Source organism: Sceloporus occidentalis, unplaced genomic scaffold (genome assembly GCF_023333645.1).
Source record: "Sceloporus occidentalis isolate IW3139 unplaced genomic scaffold, rSceOcc1.0.p SCAF_3, whole genome shotgun sequence".
Taxonomy (NCBI): Eukaryota; Metazoa; Chordata; class Lepidosauria; order Squamata; family Phrynosomatidae; genus Sceloporus; species Sceloporus occidentalis.
Genome location: NW_028316983.1, coordinates 183,796,497 through 183,817,822, shown reverse-complemented (window position 1 = coordinate 183,817,822; position 21,326 = coordinate 183,796,497). Strand labels below are relative to the sequence as shown.

The window sequence follows — 21,326 nt, the reverse complement described above, 5'->3', positions numbered from 1 at the left end:
GAATTTCTTCTTTCAAGGCTTCTCGAGATCACTTAAAGCAGTTACCCAAACCCTACACTTCTGGATCTCATCACAAAGAAGATGAAATTATTTTCATTTCTCTGCAAGGAGTAAGTTCACACATGCAACTCACAGACACATCACATTTCAAATGACAGTTAGGCCCATGAGGAGGAGAAAAGGTACCATTCTTTCATGCTGCTACTTTTTGTACATAGAAAGTACGTCTCCGAGTTACATGAGATAGTATTTTCTGTTCAGTAGTTGATGGATTTTTAAAGTAAGAAAGCAAAAGTAGCCTGTTAGTGAGACACTTCAGTGTGATATCCTAAGGAATAGTTACAGCCTGTTCTGGAATCTAGAATGATATCGGGACACAGAGGAAGAAGCTGTACAGTATTATGTTGTGCTGAATTGATAGGCAAGTTAAATTTCATAGACAACATAGTGTCGTAAGTGTAAGAAACATATTGATGTGATTGCACAATTGTTTCTTGCTACAAATTATGATCATAAATTCACTTTGTCAGTAGAAGGTCTTTCAGCAAGGTCTCTGTCCAGCCTTAGAACCAGGGAAGGTTAGGGGAGAATAAACATAACATAAAGCAAAAACCAAAAACAAACAAGCATCATTTATATACCGCTTCATACTGCCCAAGCAGTGTCTAAGTGGTTTACAACTTGTGCTCATCTAGCATACCTTAGAAACTTTCAAGTTATTCAGCACTCTAGAGTATATCGGAAACCTTTTAGCTACTCAAGAACTCCATAAAGGGATACATTGGTTTTTCAGCAGCTCCCCATGTGATATTTTTCTGAAAAGTATATATATGCACCACCATGTGTGAATACTGTGCCTTCTTGAAAGCTGAGCAGTATAGCAGATAAGTGATTTTATTTCACACAAGCTTCCATGGACAAATAGCTGAAGGGGTATAAAATTAGTTAGTAATGAAGGTGCCACAAGATTTTTGTTACTTTTTTCTTGAAAAGACCAACTTAAGCGGCATCCGCCTGCAGAAATAATCCAGCTTGACACCATTTTAACTGCCATGGCTCAGTGCTATGGGATTCTGGAATAGTAGTTTGATGTGGCACCAGAGCTCTCTGACAGGAAAGGCTAAATGTCTCACAAAACAACAGATCCCATCATTCCATAACACTTAGCCATGGCAGCTAAAGTGGTGTCAAACTGGATTATTGCTGCAGTGCGAATGCAGCCTTAGAGATCCAAAGCAATATGTGCTGAATCCTGACCCATGGGTACTGAGTCAAAACATCTCCCAATTTAGCTGGGTTGGAAATTACTTGGCTCACCCAGTCCTCTATGCTTACATTGTAGCTGTGATCCTAGGCTGAGGGAGGTTTGGATCTGGTATAACTGAGGACCCGAACAGACAGGCCAAAATAAAGCTGCTTAAGGTCAGTTTGGAAGTGTGCTGTTTAAATGACGCATGCATCCTAAGAGGCCAGAAGCCACATGAAAGCCACGCTTCAGTCCTAAGGACTGTTTGGCACAGCTTTTGGCCTCTTAAGATGTGTGTGTCATTTAAACAGCATACCTCCAAAGTGACACAAAGCAGCTTTATTTTGGCTTGTCTGTTCAGGCCCTTAGCTCTTTTTATTATTCTGCCAGCAGAGTTAGAAGAGCCATTGTGACAACAGGTCTCTGATATGGGCTGGCAGTGGAGGGCTCTACTGGCAGAAAGCCATTTTAGCCAGTTGAAGATGCTTAGGTCTGATGCCAACCACCTACAGCCAGCACAACTCTGAATTAGGAGCGCATTCCTAGTATCCTAAAATTCTCCACAAATGCATTGCCAGAAGGTATAGAAAACATGAAAAAAGTTTGAATTCAGAAGGGTGATTTTCAAAACGTGATACAGGATGAGGGTCTTTGGAATGATCACTTGCATCAAATAAGCTTAGGAGAAGTGACTTTGCTATGTCTTCCATTTAGAGTAACTTGCCCAAACACATTTTTGCTTAAGTTTGATGGCTGAGCTTACCTAAAATGGTGTACCATGCAAAGTAAAGCATCATATCAGTAATTCTTTTTATTTATTAAATTCCATCAGTGGGAATGTCTCACTTATCCTTCCTTAATCAATCTGGTAATTGAAGGGAGTTCCCTCCCCTTGATCCAGTTCTTCTGACATGATGTCTTACTGGTTCTGAATACCTGCATGGGAAAAAAAATTAAAAGCTTGTTGCTATTTCATTTGTGCTTCTTGCTATTCTTTTCTTCTAATTTTCTAACAGAATATTTTTTGAGATGCTAAAATCTAGACTACTTGTGTGTTTATGTATGCATATGCGTATTATATATACAAACACACTACATACACAGTAGTGATGGTTACATAATTTGTTTAACCTGTCTCATTTGCTATATGCTAAATGCATATCTATAGGATGCAATTTTTTAAAATGCCTGATCTGTCATTTTACTAAGCCTCTGTTTGAGTAGTATATCATGATATGTAGGAACCTGAAATCCCTTCTCTTTGGTCAGACAAAGGCAACATGATTCTGCCTCTCTCCCCCTCCCACCACCTGGGGCAGAAAAAGATTTTGCTTATATCAACTATCGCAATATTTTCTTAGAGGCCAAGAAGGAGATGTGTCTGAAGGAAGATGAGCAAGCCACACTCTCTGCCAAGAAACCTGGCTGCTGTGTGACTTTCCCCATCATATTATATTCCTAATAACATTTCATTTGCTACATGCTGCAATCTCTGCCAAGACCTATTTCCACAGGAATAACAGATGGCGTTAGAAAGCTTTCTTTTCCTCATCTTCCCTTTTATGTCCTTTCTAATTAAACCTAAGAGGCAAAGTCAAAATAGCAGATTCAAATACTTTAGGTAAAATTTGCAAGCTAGCCTTTCATATTCTGTCAATAAGAACCATTCCTGGTGTTTCAAAAAAAAAAAAAAAAAAACAGAGAGAGAAAATCAAACTTTCTCATTTTGGAATCATGTATTTTGACTTTGCTATAGATTTGGAAGTGGCAGAATATATTCTTATCAATCAAATATACTCTTTGAGGCAGCATTCTCACTGCTAAACTGTCCTTTCCCCTCCCCGTGTGTTTTCTCAGAATGATGATAACACATTTGCCTCTTTCATGTAACTGCTCCAGTGATGGCTAAGGCACAGTAAAGACTAGTAATGCAATCTGGAGAACTCTTCAATGCTGAGTACAAGTCTCTGGTTCAAATATTCTTTCCAACCTACTTCCTCTCTTTTTTTCCTCTGTCTGTCTGTGTCCAGAACCAAACTGTCTTACTAACTGCCCCCTGGGGACCCTAACCCTGCCTGCCTCACTGCTGTAAGTCCTTTCTACCTTTGTTTCCAAAACTTTTTGCTTTTTAAAAAAAAGTCAACTTGATGTGAAAGTGTGAACTGGAGGAACAACAACATTCCTTGGGATTGTCATGATCTGACAGGATTAAAATAGAAGCACCTGAGTGCTATACTGTGACTTAAAAATATTTCCCTCTGAACATAAATCATATAGTCATTCTCAAATCATTTAAGCCAAAATGTTTCCTTTTAAGTCAGGTTCATTCCATGCAACTCAGTTGGATCAAACTGGTTTAAATGCAAATATGCAAGGGCATTCTGCCCATAATGGTTGTAATACCGTTTTAAAGAGAACTCTTTATTTTATTTTTTACCTCTATTTTTTTAAAAAAAAATCTTTCCTTTCCCGACATCTTTTTTGTCATTCTCCATGTCTGTGTCACCCACTACTATTACATTGCCATTTCCAGCTCAGCAAGACAGAATCAGCTGCCTTGTTAACTCCATAGGATTAGGGCCATACTTTAGGTGCTGCAGGACATTTCACTGTTTGTGCTCCCACAGGAACAGATCATTAAAAGACCCAGAAGTCAAGGAGCTGAAAGTAAAATGGCAGGAATCAGCATTTCTACTTGCCTACTTTTTACAGGACTAAGGGTGCGCTCATACTTTCATGTTATTCATGGGGTGGTTGCCATAACAGCATGCGAGCCTAGCCATTGCAAAGATTTTCATTGCATAGTGACTCACCCTTTTAATCTCAGATGGAAAGGAAACAAGGTTGAAAAAAAGCTCCACATAATGGGATAATTGCTTCCACTGGCAGAATTCATTTTACAGATATGTTCAAATATGCATAATCTAGGAGGTGGAGATCCCAGGGTAGCATGTTTATTCTGTTCAAATATACAAATGTCTGTACGGGCTCAAGTAGAGGAAAGTCAACAGAACAACTTTGCAGCAAAGTTAGCTATGCACAGTATTGATTGGCTCCAAGTGATGGTAACATGAGTTTTCCCATTCTAGAAGTTTTTTAATTATTTTAAAATGGATCATGATACAGTTGTTGTTGTTTTTTAAAAAAGTGTACATGAACAGATCATAGATTATTTACTCATAATAAGATCACATTGTGTTCAAGGGGAATTGTTGCACCCTGGTAAAGATGTTAAGAATTGCAGCCAAAATGGAAGTGCAGAACTTTAAAGCAATAAAGGCATACATCATCCCTAAAGTATGTGGATGAAGCAAGAGAGATGACACCATCAGTCTTGAAATCATTGACCAGCATGTCTGTCTAATGCATTGCTATGTCAAGTGCACTCTGTGGAAAGAATCCTCTCTATGGGCAGAAAGCTGGGATGAGACATGCCCTAAGAAGCATTTAATGGTTTGGGAAGATAAGCCACACAGACCTTTACAGAGGCAAGCCCATTGATGCAGAAGAAACTGGTGTCAATGTTGAAAAAGCATAACTTGCTTACATGATTTGTACCGAGGCACAAAGAAAGGAAATTGAAGTTTAATATTACCCTTATGATGATTCCATGCAATTGAAATTGAAAGCCGCACACACACCCCGGCGCCTCGAGAGTTCCTCCATCTTTTCTTTTTAACTAATTTTCACCCTACCCTTTTCTCAGAAGTGATAATATGGGCTGAGGTTTCCATTTTATAACTTTAAATGTATGTAGTTATGTCGCAGAAGTGCAGCAAAAACCTGTTAGTGAATTGTTAAGATGCACATCTGGATACTGGCAAGAGTGTTCCAATGTGCAGCGGCTCTTTCAGATACACATCAGTAGTTCTTGATGAGCATCGGGGACTTCTTATAGACATTGAGCACTCCTGCTGCACTTTGGCACTTTCTAGATGGTTCCCCAATGTTCCTCTGTGTCTGTTACACAGCAGTGCCATGGCACATCAGTCACTTCATTTGCTTCCGTTGTACAATTGTGCCCATATGTTGTAACATCATGGCAGCTCCTAGGTGAATATGGTGTTGCGAAACTACTCAATATTATTTCCCACATACATACGAATTCGTAAGTCCCATGCTGAATTCCAACCATTATTATTTTATTCCTACAAGCAAAAGAAAACATGTAAATTAGAAAGGTAATTCTACAACCAGCTGCAGTTCATATTTTACCCAGAAGACATTTTTTCTGAATACACACACTGGGTCGTTCTCAGCAAACACTGTAAAAGTGTGGTGTATGTCCTTAAATGTGCTAACACAGTGAACAACCACTAATCATGTCTTCCTGGTGCATCACCCCATTCCTTTCTTCATTTCCTACATGTTGCAAATGGAAGCATATTTAGATGTTGTGTAAAATTTGAATCTTTCATCTATAAGATATATGTACTTCTCTACATTAAATGGCTAAAGAAAATGGCACACTCACTGCATCTTGCAAAAGCTGTGTATTCCTGTTCAAGCAGATACACTGAAGCATCCAGTTTCTTTGTCTCCTGTAGGAGATGCACTCAGCTGCAGATGTAAATAACTTAAGAATGGTAGAATTTTACCAATATTTATCCATAGAAGGAAGATACGATTATATAGAATCCTGTATATATATTCCTATTTGGTGATGGAGTACAGAGTAGGAAAAAATGTGGGTCAACTTCTTCCTTTCTGTTAATGCTAAAAAGGAAGGGCATTGAAACAAATATTGTTAAAGACTTGCCTTCATTCTGTTCGGCAACAATAACCCAGAGCAGGGACATAGCTAGGATTTTAGGAAGGGGGGGGTCCAGACTAAGTGCCACCATTATAATGGGGCTTGAGTGCGGCGGCGCAGCAGCACACACCATTCATTTTTCTAATGGAAGGGGGGGTCCGGACCCCCAGAACCCCCCCCCCCCTTGGCTACGTCCCTGACCAGAGAAACCGAGAGTGAATCAGGCTGCATATTTAATGAAGTCTGGAAAAGACATTGTATCAGTCCATCTTTCAGTTGTCTGGAGTTTCTCTCATGTTTCCATGCAATGGTAGTTTTTGCTGTCACATGTTATGCCAACATTATGTCAACTTGCAATCTTCCTATGAGCATGGATGTTTCTTGATCAACTTCCAGTGCAAGAGTAGTATAATAATCTTATAAACATGATTGCCATTCACTGGCAGCATTCTCAATTTAAAATTTTGGCTAGGAAAATCTCACTTTAATATGATTTTGGAAGATAGCACTCTATCTCAGTTGCTTTAATACTAAAGAAATCTAGGCCATGTTAGAAGGCTGAGTTTTCAACATATGCTCCTATCTATGAAATGTAGATTAGGTACTTGATGTTTTTACTGCATGTTTACACAAATTTATCCCCCAAGTGTTCTGGCTCCTGCCTTTTTATAGGAAAGAGGCTTGCTGTTCAGGGTATGTTGAAGACAATCCCCCAAATGCAGTGTCTCTATTTGTCCCATATTAATCTTTTATGCATTGTATGTCTGTCTGTCTCCTCCGTCTCCCCCTCCTCCATGTTGTCTGAGGTTGTCATCCTAAATGCTGTTATCTGAATTTAGTGGTAGGTAATTGCCTGTAATCCCAGTTAGGACTGTAGTTTCAAGAAAATTATGATTACAGTTCAGAATTTTTGTCTGCTTCATGACATGTTGCTAGGTTTCTCTTATGCCATCTGTTGCTTTCTTTGTTCCATACTTACAATGTGATATAATAGTAAACTAATCACACCACTTAGTTTGTATCTTTAGCTTCTGTTGTTCCATAATTTAGCCTGTGAGATTTATAATTCCTGACTTTGTACACTGTCACTGTTCGTTTTACTTTGATTTTAATATAGTTTGCATATCACTTTCTCATCTTCCTAGCATTTACATTTTCACTTCTCTGTGTTGACAACTTTAGCACTTTTTGCTTTTAGGTTTTCTAAAGGCACTAAGTGAAAAAGCTGAGAGGTTTATCATGTTACGCTTTGGCAATTTTACACCTCTCTGCTTAGTCACTGCAACACAAACTTGTGTGCAACATTGGCCACTTTGTGGGAAAGTATACAGTTGTTACCAGTCATTATCTCTACTAAAATATGTTTTTAAAAATTGCGAGGGAAAACACCACAGTTAGAAGCTGCTTCTACTTCACTGGAGAGCAAGTATGGACTGTAGTTAGATTTGTGATGTGGCTCAGACTGACATGGCCGTGAAGCGAAGCAGTTCAGCTCAGGGAACAGATTCCCAAAATGGTACCACTTTTCTGTCTGTAACTTCAAACTGTCCGCAGTCCCTCCAAGTATAAATTTTATTCAAGAATTTTGAAGTTGGAGGTGAGAGAGTGAAATCCCCCCCCCCCCCAATAAATTAAATAAGTAACATTAACTAGTGTGTGAATTATTTTCACAGAGTAAACTGAGGTGTTTCCAAGTCAGGCTTTCCTCAAGTAGTTGCCCACTGCATTGAACAAGGATCAGAGACAACTTTCATGTCTAGCTGGCCTGTGTCTGTAGTTTCTACTGCCTTTTTGGGCAAAAAAAAAAGTCTGTTAAGAAGAAGATGTCTTTTGAATGGTAGTGCTAGATGACACATATCTGGAAGCACTTTTGTTCCTGACTGTTCAATGATCGCTATCTTTCCATATTTTATATTGGTAATATTGGTTAGCGTGACCTAGGGACCTCCTGCTTGGTCTGGATTACTTCTAAATTCTAATAAACTCCAAAATTCTACCTTCAGTGTTCTTCAGCTAAAGATTGTATCATAATTTTTAAACAGGAAGTATTCTAATTGATAGTTTTTTTGTGGGTTTTTAGGGCTATGTGGCTATGTTCTAGAAGAATTTATTCCTGACGTTTCGCCAGCACCTGTGGCTGGCATCTTCCTTGTTCATTGCAGTGGGCAATTGCATGAGGAAAGCCTGACTCTTCTAGAACATGGCCACATAGCCCCAAAAACCCACAAAAAACTATGGATGCCGACCATGAAAGCCTTTGACTTCATATTCTGAGTTTGAGCAATTGCTAATTCACTAGCAATGCAATATGTGGCACAGATATTTCATATTATGGATCTGCCTCTGCTCATGGATTTTAGCTGTTTGTGCAGCAGTATTCATAACAATGATCAGAATTTAGTGCGTATTAAATTGTCATCCCCACTGTCCAATCCATGTGTGGATCTTGCCACAGTCTTGTCTAATGGAATCTTACCAGTCCTTTCCTGTGGTTCAAGAATACTAGTAAGTGAATGTTTGTCAGATGTACCAGTTTATTTAAATTCTTCACCTCATTCACTCATGTTTTTCTTTATTGGCTGAAACCAAAATAAATCAAGAAATTAATCAATCTGCAAAAATAAACTTGCTGCTCCTTTGGTTTCCTTTCCCCTTATATATTCCTAAAATAATTGTAGATGTTGATACATTTTTTGTTTTCTTTTATGGCACAATCTTTTTTCTTTTCATTGTGCAGTACATGTGTTGGTAATTTGCATCCTCTCCATTTTTTCCCTCAATAAAGGAACTACCTTGTTCCGCACTAGCTCCGTCCCTAGAATCTTGCTTCTCCCGACCAGAGAGACCAGCGAATCGGCGCCCACCTTCCCGTTGGGCCTCACATTCCCCTACTGCCTCACTATCTCAGTTAAATGGGGAAGAATATGGAAGCAAGGAACTGCCGTTGGAGAATCCAAACCAGTGATGCAAGCCTGCATGAATTATCACCGAATAATTCACTGTCTTTTGCATTGTAGCACCATTACCATGGCCAGTCTCTGTCAGCACGGAGAGCTCAAATTGCCGAGGTCAAAGAATGTTCTAGAATGCAGCTTCTTAGTGTACAACCAAGAAACAGAGGTGTTTCTAGAACAAAACAGTTAATGTGCCTGTAATAACTTATTTTTTTCATAGCTCAGAAAACTATTTTTGCCTCCATCTTTTCTACACACAGTATATTAATTAAAAAGGTCTAAAAAGTATACAGATAAAAGTAAGATTTTAAATGAAACATACATTGTGTTTCAAGAGAAATTGAATGTGTTCTCTCTTTCTCTCCGACTACTGATTGCCTTCTATTATATTTGCACTGTTAAGGTTTGGGTTTTGTTGGCTATTTTGCTGTCTCTGATTTAAAATTAGAAATGTCAGTTAAATTTATCCAACTGTTTCTTATTTTGAAAAGGAAAATTCATAAAGGTGCTTTAGCATGTCTGAAGTGATAAATTTTAAGTAGTGAAGAAAGCCATTGAACTAGTTGACTAGAGTTGTCTTAAACAAATTAGAGGGGAATACAGGGAATATGAACTGTTTAGAAAGGAGGGGGGAGACTCAACCAGTCTTAAAGAAGTGAGCTCTACCATAAATACATACATAAACACACATATACTCTCTCTCTCTCTCTCTCTCTCTCTCTCTCTCTCTCTCTCTCTCTCTCTCGCACTCACTCACACACATACACTCATTCTCACAGACACACATAACAAATTTGCATGTCTTTAGGTTCCTAGCACTTTAGTGCATGTACATACTGCTATTATACTCTCACCATCACATCAGTGTGTCTCAGTCTCTTTCACTGTTATATTGTTGTGAATTTATCTGTACTGTACTTTTAATGTTGGTATTCTTGCATTGATTGTACAAAAAAGATTTTTAAATAATTGTTCAAACAGTTCCACTGACTATGTACAGTGTTTATTGAAATCTTCCCTTGTTTGGGGGAAAGCACTGAGAACTCTGGGCATACTAATAAACTGTAACTGGTCTTGTTTTAAGAGTCTGTTTGAGACCATGTGACGTGGAAATAAACTTCTCAGTATTTACAAATTGCTGGAGCACTTTGCAGCCTGTTATTCTTAAACCAAACCAGCCCATCCCCCTTGCATTCTATGTTCAAGAAAATTAACGTTTCCTTAAGAAAAGAGCAGCATATCAAGATGAGCAAATGGATAAATACCAAAATAGCTAAATATATAAAATATAAAGAACCGTGTCAGGATGTGTTATGTTCTTTGTAGAACAACCAAAAAAAAAAAATCTAGGTCACTAGGATGACAGATTCATTTTGCATATTCCCTTTGATACTTACTCTGTATAGTTGTGTTTGATCATGGGCATATGTTGATCCCAACTATCAAAACACAATGAAATAAAAACCAGACATGAAGCAGCCTTATATCTTTCCACCCACACTTCATCTGTGTTGTTAAGAAATAAAAGTGAGGAGAGAAAAGTTAGTAAGTAAATTTCACTGGAGACTTTGATAGCATTAATAGACACAAGGTAAGAATTATCAAAGACACCATCTCCTTCCTTTCATTGAAATATCTTTCCTCTGATACCTTTTCTGGGCAGTTGAGATTGCAAAGGTATCCTGGATGACTTGAAAACCTTTCAGTCATACTTTCCTTTCACATCTGCCACCTGAGACCGTGTCCCATCCCTCACTCTCATATATTGCTTCCATGTTTTTTGGTACCCAAAGATAAGCTGACAAGTTCCTTATTGTTGGAGACAATGCGGTTGAATGATTGGGGCTATAAGACCAAAGGAATGTGTGGGTGCATGGAGGCTAAAATGGAAATGAGCCCAATATGCAAGGCTGTAGAACACTGCTTAAAGGATGCAAAGGTTAAGGGAGATGCCCTAACCTCGTCCTCATCCCTAATGCTTTTTGGTGTAGTAGTGACTTGGTAGGTATATTGAGTTGTATCTTGTTCTGCGCTTCCATCCACAGAATGAGTCCTTTCATTCATTGAAGGGTCTATGATACAGCATGAATGGAAATTGGGTTTTTCACTACTGCTACATCACCCTGCTTTCTACTACAGCCCTGGAAAAGCTGTTCCAAAAGGATGGGAAGCCTTCCAGAGGTGTGGGAGGTGACAAAGGAGCTTGAATAGGAAAATAGTTTTTTTTTTAAAATAGTAATTTCTTTCCTTCCTCTATTCTTTCCTTGGAAGCCTCTACAGTATCAAGGAGCTTTCCTAAGCAAAATAATAATCATATAGCTATGTAATTGATAAGCCAAAACATCATGTAGCATAGGCTGATATAGTTTATTAGGACCACTGGAATGTTATAAAAGGGGGAAAAAACTTTTGAGTTCTCAAATTTTTCAGCAAAGTGGTGGGGTCTTTCAGATTCTCACAGAACTTTTCATCAGGTACAGTGTTATAAATATTAGGGATATTGGCTGGTATTTACATAGCAGGTATGGATTCATAATCTAAAATTGTGGATCCATAACAGCTCCATATGCAGCCATATTCCATATTCATGAATATGATACTATTGCCACTATTGCCATTAACCTCCCAAACCTATCTTAACAACCAGCAGCTGCATCAAGCGATGGAGGTCTGTTCTGCTGGCGAGCAAGACAGTAAAGATGACATTTTCCACCTTCTCCGACCATGGATCTGCAGTGCAACAATCAGAAGGAGAATCTCTCTCACAACTCTTTGTTGCACCGCTGATTGCTGGTGGGAGGAGGTTGGAAATGTCTGCTGTGTCACAATTGTTTCTGAGATGCAGCTCCATCTTTGGAAGGTATTCCTCATTAGGCTGCCAAACAATTGTAAGACATTGTAGAGTCTCACCAGAAATTCTTCATACATATAGCTAAGTGAAAAAGGTATGCTAGCTATTTATTTATTTATTTATTTATTTATTTATTTATTTATTTATATTTGTTTTTGTCATTTTGATAGTTTTTACAATTAGGATAAACACAAAAAACACATAGTGATATATTTTGAACAAAAACAAGGATTAAAGCCCCTTACTATTCACGACTACTATGCCCTCTTACCCTCACTCTATAAACAAAAATTTAACATTTTGACTTCCTGCCTTCCACGTTAAAGACAAAGGTGCTAATAAAGTTGACATTCTTGTGGTTGTTACTGTGCACCTTCAAGTCATTTCTGACTCATGGTAACCCTAAGGTGATCCTAGCATGAGGTTTTTGGGGAAGATTTGTTCAGAGGAGGTTAGCCATGGCCTTCCCCTAAGGCTGAAGGACTGTGACTTACCCAAGGACACCCAGTGGCTTTTATGGCTGAGCTGGGAATTGAACCCTTGTCTCCAGAGTTGCAGTCCAACACTCAGACCTACTGCTGGCTTCCTAAATTGTTCAAGCCAAAAAGTGTGAACTATTGTACTGGCAATAGGACTGCACTCCAGTGTACAGATGGGGAAATTGCTGCCCATACGTTTTAGGTTGCCTGCCTGCGGATTGAGCACACATGCACACAAGTGGTCAGCTACATTATCAACACAGAAAACAACATTTTTGTGTGTGTAGGAAACACCATTTTCTGTGCAGAAAATAGTATTTCAATGCAGAATTATTAATTTCAGCACAGAAACTCTTGTTTTTTTGCACAGAAAACTTTGTTTTCTGCACAGATTTATTTTGCACTAAATTCACACAAGGTCGTTTTGTGCAGAAACCGCATGTTCTGTGTGGATAATAATGTTTCAATGCTAAAATATTAATTCTTGCCCAGAAAATGCCATTTTTATGCAAATCAGACATATGAATTTTACATTGCACAAATCCTCAATTACAACTTTGTTTCCTTCACACAAAACAACATTTTCTGTGCAATAATTAAAATTTCTACATTAAAATCTTATTTTTTCCCCAAATATTTCCAAATATTCTTTTCATCGCTGGTCAGGAGAGAATGAGAAAACAAGTACCTAGCTACAGTTGTGTTACCAGTGAAATAGTACTGCTACAAACTGAAGTCGACATGCATGTGTTTGAAGAGGTACAATGTATTGCATCGATCAATTGTGTGTGTGACTGTTTTAAATTAAGTCCAGTGCCAATATAGTTCAGGAGAAGTCGTTTCTTCATTCCCTTGGGTTAAAAAAATGCTAATACTGGAATACTGGTTCTTTTTTTCATATAGAAAGGTACAAATGGGAAAACAGATTATACTGAATACAGCCTAGGGCTATTTAAATATTCATGCTTGATTCCCCTCCCTCACTTCCCCCCTCCAAAGCTACAGAGACAGACTCCGGGTGCAGAGAACTGGGTTAATGACTTAGAAATGATGTTTGCTCTCTGGAATCAGTGAACATCGCCAAGCCTTCGGATTAGTCCTCAGCCACCCTGAAATAGTAAGGTGTGTCAAGCTAAGCAGCTTGCCATGGTTTGTTGAGCGAACTGCTTACATAACTGTGAGAATTACTAAAACAAGCAGCAGAATGAACACAAGGAACCAGAAGAGAAAAGGAAGAGGGTCAAAGATGTATGGAGACTCTTCAAAAGATCTAAAAACCACATTAATTCAATGTTCCATTCCCTGTAGCCAAATTAAGAAGCATGACAGCATCAAATGTGTCCCCCAGAATCTTTAAAATTGAATGCTTTCATGTTTTAACTACTGTTACAACTCTGGGGTTTTTTTTAAACAAATATATGTTTTTGTTAACTGAATCTGAATATAATTGACATCTGTATGAGATTTACAGTACACTCCTATATATGTCTACTCAGAAATAAGGCCCATTAAGTCCAATAACTTTTGTATGTGGCTATAAGATTGTATATTAAAGTAATATGATTATGATGTGTATATCATTGAGAGATTTACAGTGCAATCCTGTACATGTGTTGAGAGTCAGACTAGGAGTGGGGAAATCCATGTTGCAATCTTCAGTCAGCCATGAAACTGGGTGACCTAAATGGTTAAGCAAAGGCTTGGAAGCATTTAAACATGCTGCTACAGCTGAGATCTTTTTTGTGTAATATTTCCCTCCATATTTTTGCTACTTTAGGATGAACTTTGAGTGGTCTTCTTTAGTACTGCATGTTCTTGTTTTATAAGATTAGGCAGCAGACAGTGAGGAGCAGAAAACAAGGTCAAGCATACCCTAAACTAGGAAGGAAAGAACATTTGAAGATATATATATTAAAGGTACTTCTTGAGTTATGAGAAATTCCAGCAAGAAGAATCCTGCCTAAAGCCCTAGGGCCCATTCACACTATGCAGTTATAGTGCTATTATTCTACTTTAACTGCCGTGGTTCCATCCTATGCAACCTTGACGTTTGTAGTCTATGAGGCACTAGAATGCTCTGGCTAAGGACTCTAAATTCCCCTTTGTAAACTGCAACTCCCGCAATTCTATAGGATGGAATCATGGCAGTTAAAGTAGAATAGTAGGAATATAATTGTGTAGTGTGACAGGAACCTGGACCTTGACCTCAACAAGAAACCAGTGCTCCATTCTTCTGCCATTATACTAAGTATAAAGGGTTTTTTAAAATATGAGTAGATATATAAACAAGAACTACCTGCAATCTCAGTAGAACAAATAACAACAACAACATAATTCTTTAATTATTCTAGAGCAATAATTGAGTTCAAACAGAATTGCAAACCAGGGAAGGTCTCAGGATCAGATGGCATTATATTACATGAAACTACAAAATGAACCTTTGCATGTACACAAAATGCTAAATGATGCAATGAAAGGAGAGAGGCTAGACTCATGAGGCAATGCAAATAACTTTATTATCCTTAAAGACAGAAAAGACCTTTCAGGTGGAGGAAAAGCAGGAAATTTAGTGAAGAGGGGTTATAGGGGAGGAGGAGGATGCAGAGATGAAGGAAGAGAGGGACATGGAGACAGCATGATAGCAAAGCAATGAAAAGGTTATTTGGAGTCCAGCACAGGAAAGCATGGTCAAGAGAGGAGAAGAGACTTTGGGGTTTTTAGAGTGAAACTACAGAGGCAGTGGGAGCAGCAGCAGATAAATTCTGAATGGCTGGAACATCTTTAAGAACTGCATAGTTGTTGAGATATTCCTGCAGTAGGGAGATTTTTTTTTAATTGACCTTTTCTGTAAGAATGAAATTAACAAAGATGTATCACCCCAACTCTATAATCTTAGGGTTGCCAGTTCTCAAAGCATCGGCTAAAGTCTAAGGGAATTGCTGTACTTTTCCAGGTAGGAGACAGATTTTAAGGTAAACAGCATTAGAGGAAGAAGAAATTGAATTTTTGTACATTTAAAGTCCTGTTGGTGCCACAGCCTACTGGAACCATTTTGACAGTGTATTTATGTTGTTTTCACCCAAAAGCTAAGAATGAGACATGAAGACTGAAAAGAAAGATTGTAGATGCATACACTGGGCTCATTTTACCATTTGGAGCAAAGAAAAGAGTGGAGGACCATTACTGTGAGTCAGGAGACTTGCTGTTGTATAGTGGGTCCTTGGTATCAGCTGAGTTTGATTCCTAGACTACCTGTGGATACCAAAATCCATGAATGCTGAAGTCCCATATAGACAGTGCCATGGCAAAATGATGTCCCTTATATAAAATGCCAAAATTAAGCTTTGCTTTTTGGATTTCGTTTGTCGGGGGGATATTTTCAAGCTGTAAGATTTTGGGAGTTGTAATCCAAAAACAGACTTTTATCAGCTGTGCTGCAAACCAAGATTTGGAAACTTCTGGGAAGTAAGTATAATAGTGTTGTCTTGCTGTTTTACGCTTGGGGTACATACAACTGTAGTTAAGAGTCTACTGCTATGAATAAATTAAAAGGTTGTCATTATGAATAGATGGGAGAAAAAATATACATCCAAATATGAAATTGCTCTTTTGATTGTCATTAAGTGTGAAAAGGACACTACATTCCTGTATGAACATATGGCATGTTGAATGTTAACAAATGGGATTCTCATTAAAGTGTAGTAAATTATTTGAAGAAACTTTTTCAGGGCCATTCAATATTCATCTGGCTCTTTCAATAAAGAGGTACTGAAGCCAGAGCAATTCTAAGTTGTCTCTCCATCTGTTTTTGATTTGGGCATGTAACTGCAGAATATAAAAGTCGTGTTTATGGACACGTCATTCAAAAAGCCAAAATAGACTGTAAATTGAAATGTAAAAACATTTTTTTAAGGCAAATTATTTCCCCCCCCCCTTTTTTTTTTTTTTACAACAGTGTTCTATAACTCACTTCTGGATGATGTGCAGGTACAGCCCAAAGACCTTTATTGCCTGAGGCCAGAAATGGCATCCCTCCTCTTCTAAGACAAAGCATAAGAGTATGGAGGGCCCAGAATGGTGAGCCCCAGGCCACCACGGTCATCAAAGAAATCCACAAAAATATAAACGAAGAACCTGAGGACTGGGATTTTGTCTAGAGCTTCTTCTGTAGCAAAGCATTCCTCTGATGATTGTTTTCAATGTGTGAGATAATAACCTTTGCAATGGAAATTACAGTCAAGAGAGGAAAAGCCACAGAATTGGTGTAATTTTCTAAAAGATTCTCCAAGATGCTTATTTAACCAAAATTCTGCATAGCTTTTAAGTGCCACATTTGTTTCTTTTAAAGCTAACTAAATACTAAAAAGCTCATTAGTTGTAAAATGGAACTAATCCTGACTTCCTTCCCAGAGGGATATGAGGGTGAATGTCTTAAGGGTTGTGAAGCACTTAGCTATAGTAATAGTAATCGTGATGTGTAAGAAAATTTGCTATAAGTTTTTGCTAGTTCTGAGTGAGTTGTTAAAGACAAGGCTTAGGATCCAGCCATGTATTTTTAATGTCTTCAAAAAGTTAGCAAGGAATGCTGAGAATTGTCAGTATGTCTGCAAGTGACATAGGAGATAATCACACAGGGATAGGAAATGGAAGAAAATGGAATGGTTTTTACACAACATCACACCCATCCTGTATTATCCCATTAACAGCCTGGAATGCTCCTGCAACTTCTTATTCATGGGGAATCCCCATGAATAGCTTGCCAATAGCACTTCATTCGTGCTATCACACAGATGTGGAAGCCAATAATGCTTCGTTTGCAATATTGCAGAGCAATCCGGGTCCTTTTCCCAGAGTGCATTTAGGTACATGCAATTCATTTTCATTGCTAGGATCAGTTTTGGAGTGGATTTCTATGTTATTTCGAGGTGTAGGGCATGATTTTATTTGAGCTGTATAAAAATAATGTTCTGAAATATATCAGTCTTACATATCTTGTTGTGATAGGGATGTAACCATGCTTTTCAGACATGCGCAGCTGTGCCGAAACAATGCATGTGTGAAACATTTGATAATGCCACAATAACGCTACAAGAATGGATGTATGCAGAATACAATTGCATTTCTTTATCATTTTTATGCATGACTGTGTGAAAATATAGATCGCTATAGCACTATGCTTCTGTTAACTTCAAATAGCGCAATTGTTGTGCTATTGGCCTTGATGTGATCATCTCCATAGCTGAAAATCAGGCAAGTGCTAAAAGAACATAAACCTTGTCCAGATGACAGGGAAGGATGGGTGCGTGCAGTGACAAACTGGAAATGTGTGTGTGGCAGAGCTGGGTTCCAGTGAAAGAAGAGGGTAAGACTCAAAATACTGATGAGGCCTCATAAAGCCCTATACGGCTTGGGTGCAGATTATCTGACCCTGTGTGAGCATACTAGAAGGGCTGTATCTTCCTTTATGAGCTCCTTAGAACTCGAAGATCTTCCATCAGAGCAATAAGATCTCACCACCTCCTCAGGCCCAACGGAGAGGGCCTTCTTAGTAGCTGCTCCCAGCCTTTCGAAACCCCTCCCTAGATAGACCAGGATGGCCTCATCCTTGCTCCTCTTCTAGCAGCAGGTCAGAACATTTCTGTGCCACCAGACTTTTACCAACTAACTAGGGTTCGGATTTTAATGCTGCGTTGTTTTGTTTTAAGGTTGGTATACAGTCTTTTAATGTATTTTAATATTGTTAATGTTTAATGTTTTAACTCATGAATTGTTCAATTGCTTTTTAAAACAAAGGCATTGCAAGTATATAGTTATGTTTTTAATCTGTATTATTTTAAATATGTTAGCCACCTTGAGTCCCACTATCAGGAGAAAGGTGGAATACAAATAAAACAACAACAGCAGGAAGCATTTCATTCATTGGTACCTGAGCATGTGTTTGAGAAGGACTACTGTTAGCTGGGAGCTCTCTAATTCCAGCTGCTGAGTAAGATACAGTTGTGACCACAGAAATACCTGCCAGCTCACTACATGTACAGCCTTAATTTTCAAATTATTGGTATGAAGAGGTGTCCCACCGGCTGTTGCCATCAAAAAGGTCAAAGTTATTAGCTTGTAATAGAAAAATTATGTGGCCTTATTCTTGAATTATTCAGCTTGAGGGCAAGGAAGCTAAAACACATATAATGTATTCACGTTCACTGCAGCTTTCCAGTCTGATGTGTCAGCATCAATCATATAGCCACTTCTGTAGCCTACCTTTTAAGTAGCAAATAGTTAGACCTACTTTTGTGAGTCAAACTAAATAATTTAAACAAATAATTTCTTCTTATCAGAAGAGTCTGGAGAAAAGGGCAGCAGCAGCTACAGTAGTTAGCATTTTTCCTAGCGAGCCTACTGAGAAACTTTTTAAAAGAAAATGAAAGACGATTTGATACTAAAACTGATATCTGGACTACAGTACTAGTGTGGTATTACTTTGTTGCTGCTGCTATATGTTGTCAGGTTATTCCGACTTATGGCAAGCCTAAAGCAAACCCATCACAAGGTTTTCTTGGCAAGATTTGTTCAGAGGAGGTTTGCTTTGGTTTCCTCTGAGGCTGAGAGAATATGATTTGCCCAGTGGGTTTCCTTGGCCGAGCGGGGATTTGAACCCTGGTCTCCAGTGTCATAGTCCAGTATTTAAACCACTATAACTCACTGGCTCTCTATAGCAGCTGTTACGTGGTTTTAAATTGACACCAACTAACAATAACCCTGTCATGGGATTTTTCTCCCAAGATTTAGTCAGAGGAAGTTTGTCATTGTCTTCCTTTGAATATTGCATAAAGCTTTGCTACTCCAGGTAGTGTCCACTGAGCAGTTCCAGTCTATGAGTTTTGGGCTGCAAGTCCACAGCAAGTTCCCAGGGAAGAAAGAAACAGCTATATCTAATTGGTTCAAATATGGTGCCAGTCTCTGGCACATTGGGGCAAAATCCCTACCCTTCCCACATATCAGAGCTTAAGAAGCACTATCCTTCAGTCTCCCTTCCAAATACTAATCAGTCCTGATCTTGATAACCTTCTAAAATCAAAAAGGATCTGGTGCCTTCATGGTATTTGTGCACAGCTGTCAGATCTCTCTCTCTGGCTTTGCTTCGCGAACGAAGATTCAGGAAGGACTCATCCCGTGCTTTGTACAAGCGCGTTGGTGACTGAAAAGGCCAATTCGGGATAAACAGGTCCGGTTGCAGAAAGCACAGCAGAAAGTCTCCTTGGGTGATGTTTCCAGGTTGCGGTTCTTTCTGCGTTGTCATTTCTCTTCGAGGCTCGTTCGGCGTGAGCTTTCAAAGATGGCTGCAGCGTCATGGATAGTGCGTCTCCATGCCTCCCAATGCGAGGCCAGGGAGGACCATTGTTGGTGATCTATCTGGCCAAGCCTGAGATGTTGTTTCAGGGAGTCCTTGTATCTCTTCTTTGGGGCGCCCCTCTTACGCTGACCCGTGGCGAGTTCACCGTAGAATACTATTTTGGGGAGGCGATGGTCCTTCATCCTAGAAACATGTCCTGCCCAGCGCAGCTGCGTCCTCAGTAGCATGGCCTCAATGCTGGTGATCTCTGCTTGCTTGAGGACAGTAACATTTGTCACATAGTCAGTCCAGTGTATATTTAGAATTGTGCGTAAACAGCGCTGATGAAAGTGTTCAAGGAGTTGTAGGTGTTGGCGATAGGTGACCCATGTTTCAGACCCATAGAGGAGAATAGACAGTACAATGGCTCTATACACACTGATTTTTGTGCTTCACCTCAAGTGTTTGTTACTCCAGACTCTTTTGTGAAGCCTTCCGAATGCGCTATATGCCTTTGCCAGTCTGTGATCGATCTCTTTATCAATCTTGGCGTCTGAGGAGATGATGCTTCCCAGGTAGGTGAACTGCTGGACGGACTTAAGCACAGATGTGCCTACGGTGATGTGGGGATGATAGTGTTCTTCCTGTGGTGCCGGCTGGTAAAGAATTTCCGTTTTCTTCAGACTCACTTCCAGCCCAAAGAGCTCTGCAGCTGTTGCAAAACAAGATGTTAGGCGCTGCAGAGCTGCTTCCGTATGGGCAACGAGGGCAGCATCGTCAGCAAAAAGCAGCTCATGGACTAGATAGTTTAGAGTCTTAGTGCGGGCCGTCAGGTGGCTTAAGTTAAACAGGCTACCATCAGTATGGTAGCGTATATAAATGCCGTCTTCTTCTTTGAGATCTGCCGTAGCCCTTTGGAGCATCATGCTGAAGAAGACTGTAAATAAAGTCGGAGCAAGAACACAACCTTGTTTTACACCATTAGTTATTAGAAAGGGCTCCGAGAGAGCATCGCCATATCTGACTTGACCTTGCTGGCCTTCATGTAGCAGGATGATCATTTGAAGGAATTTGGGGGGGCATCCTAGTCGTTCCAGGATCTGCCACAGACCTTTTCTACTCGCAGTGTCGAAGGCTTTGGTGAGGTCAACAAATGTTACATAGAGTCCTTTATTCTGCTCTCTACGTTTCTCTTGCAGTTGTCTGAGGGCAAATACCATGTCTGTAGTGCTCCTATTAGCTCTGAAGCCACATTGGCTTTCGGGAAGAAGTTCTTCTGCAATGGCAGGAACTAATCTGTTCAGCAGTATCCTTGTGAGGATTTTTCCAGCAATGGAGAGCAGTGTTATACCTCGGTAGTTCGAGCAATCCGATTTTGCTCCTTTTTTCTTGTACAGGGTGATGATGACTGCGTCTCGGAGATCTGATGGCAGTTTGCCTTTTTCCCAGCAACTCACAAGGAGTTCGTGGAGTTTAGCACGGAGTGCATGACCTCCATGTTTCCAGGCTTCAGGTGGAATTCCATCAATCCCGGCAGCCTTGCTGTTTTTCATCTGCTGTATGGCCTTAACGGTTTCTTCTAAAGTGGGAGCTATGTCCAATTCTTTCTTCATCGGTTGTTGTGTCATCTGTTGAATAGCTGAATCTTGGACTACTCGGATGGCACTAAAGAGGCTTTGGAAGTGTTCAGCCCATCAGTCCAGAATGGAAGCT

The 21,326-nt window shown here is 39.4% G+C and overlaps 1 protein-coding gene across 6 annotated transcripts in view; it reads left to right on the top strand.

Moving 5' to 3' along the window:
- The window catches only part of MTCL1 (microtubule crosslinking factor 1), a 121,832-nt gene extending 111,744 nt beyond the window's left edge, over window positions 1-10,088 (top strand). For 3 of the 6 annotated variants that reach the window (XM_089517056.1, XM_089517055.1, XM_089517052.1), the window contains 2 exons: window positions 3,277-3,334; window positions 8,785-8,874. In XM_089517056.1, coding sequence (XP_089373182.1) covers window positions 3,277-3,315 — 39 coding nt within the window. In that variant the 3' untranslated portion in view covers window positions 3,316-3,334; window positions 8,785-8,874. Of the gene's footprint in view, window positions 1-3,276; window positions 3,335-8,784 lie in introns of all 6 variants that reach the window. The other 3 variants (XM_089517054.1, XM_089517053.1, XM_089517050.1) reach the window with 1 other exon arrangement.
- Window positions 10,089-21,326: the final 11,238 nt, after the last annotated feature.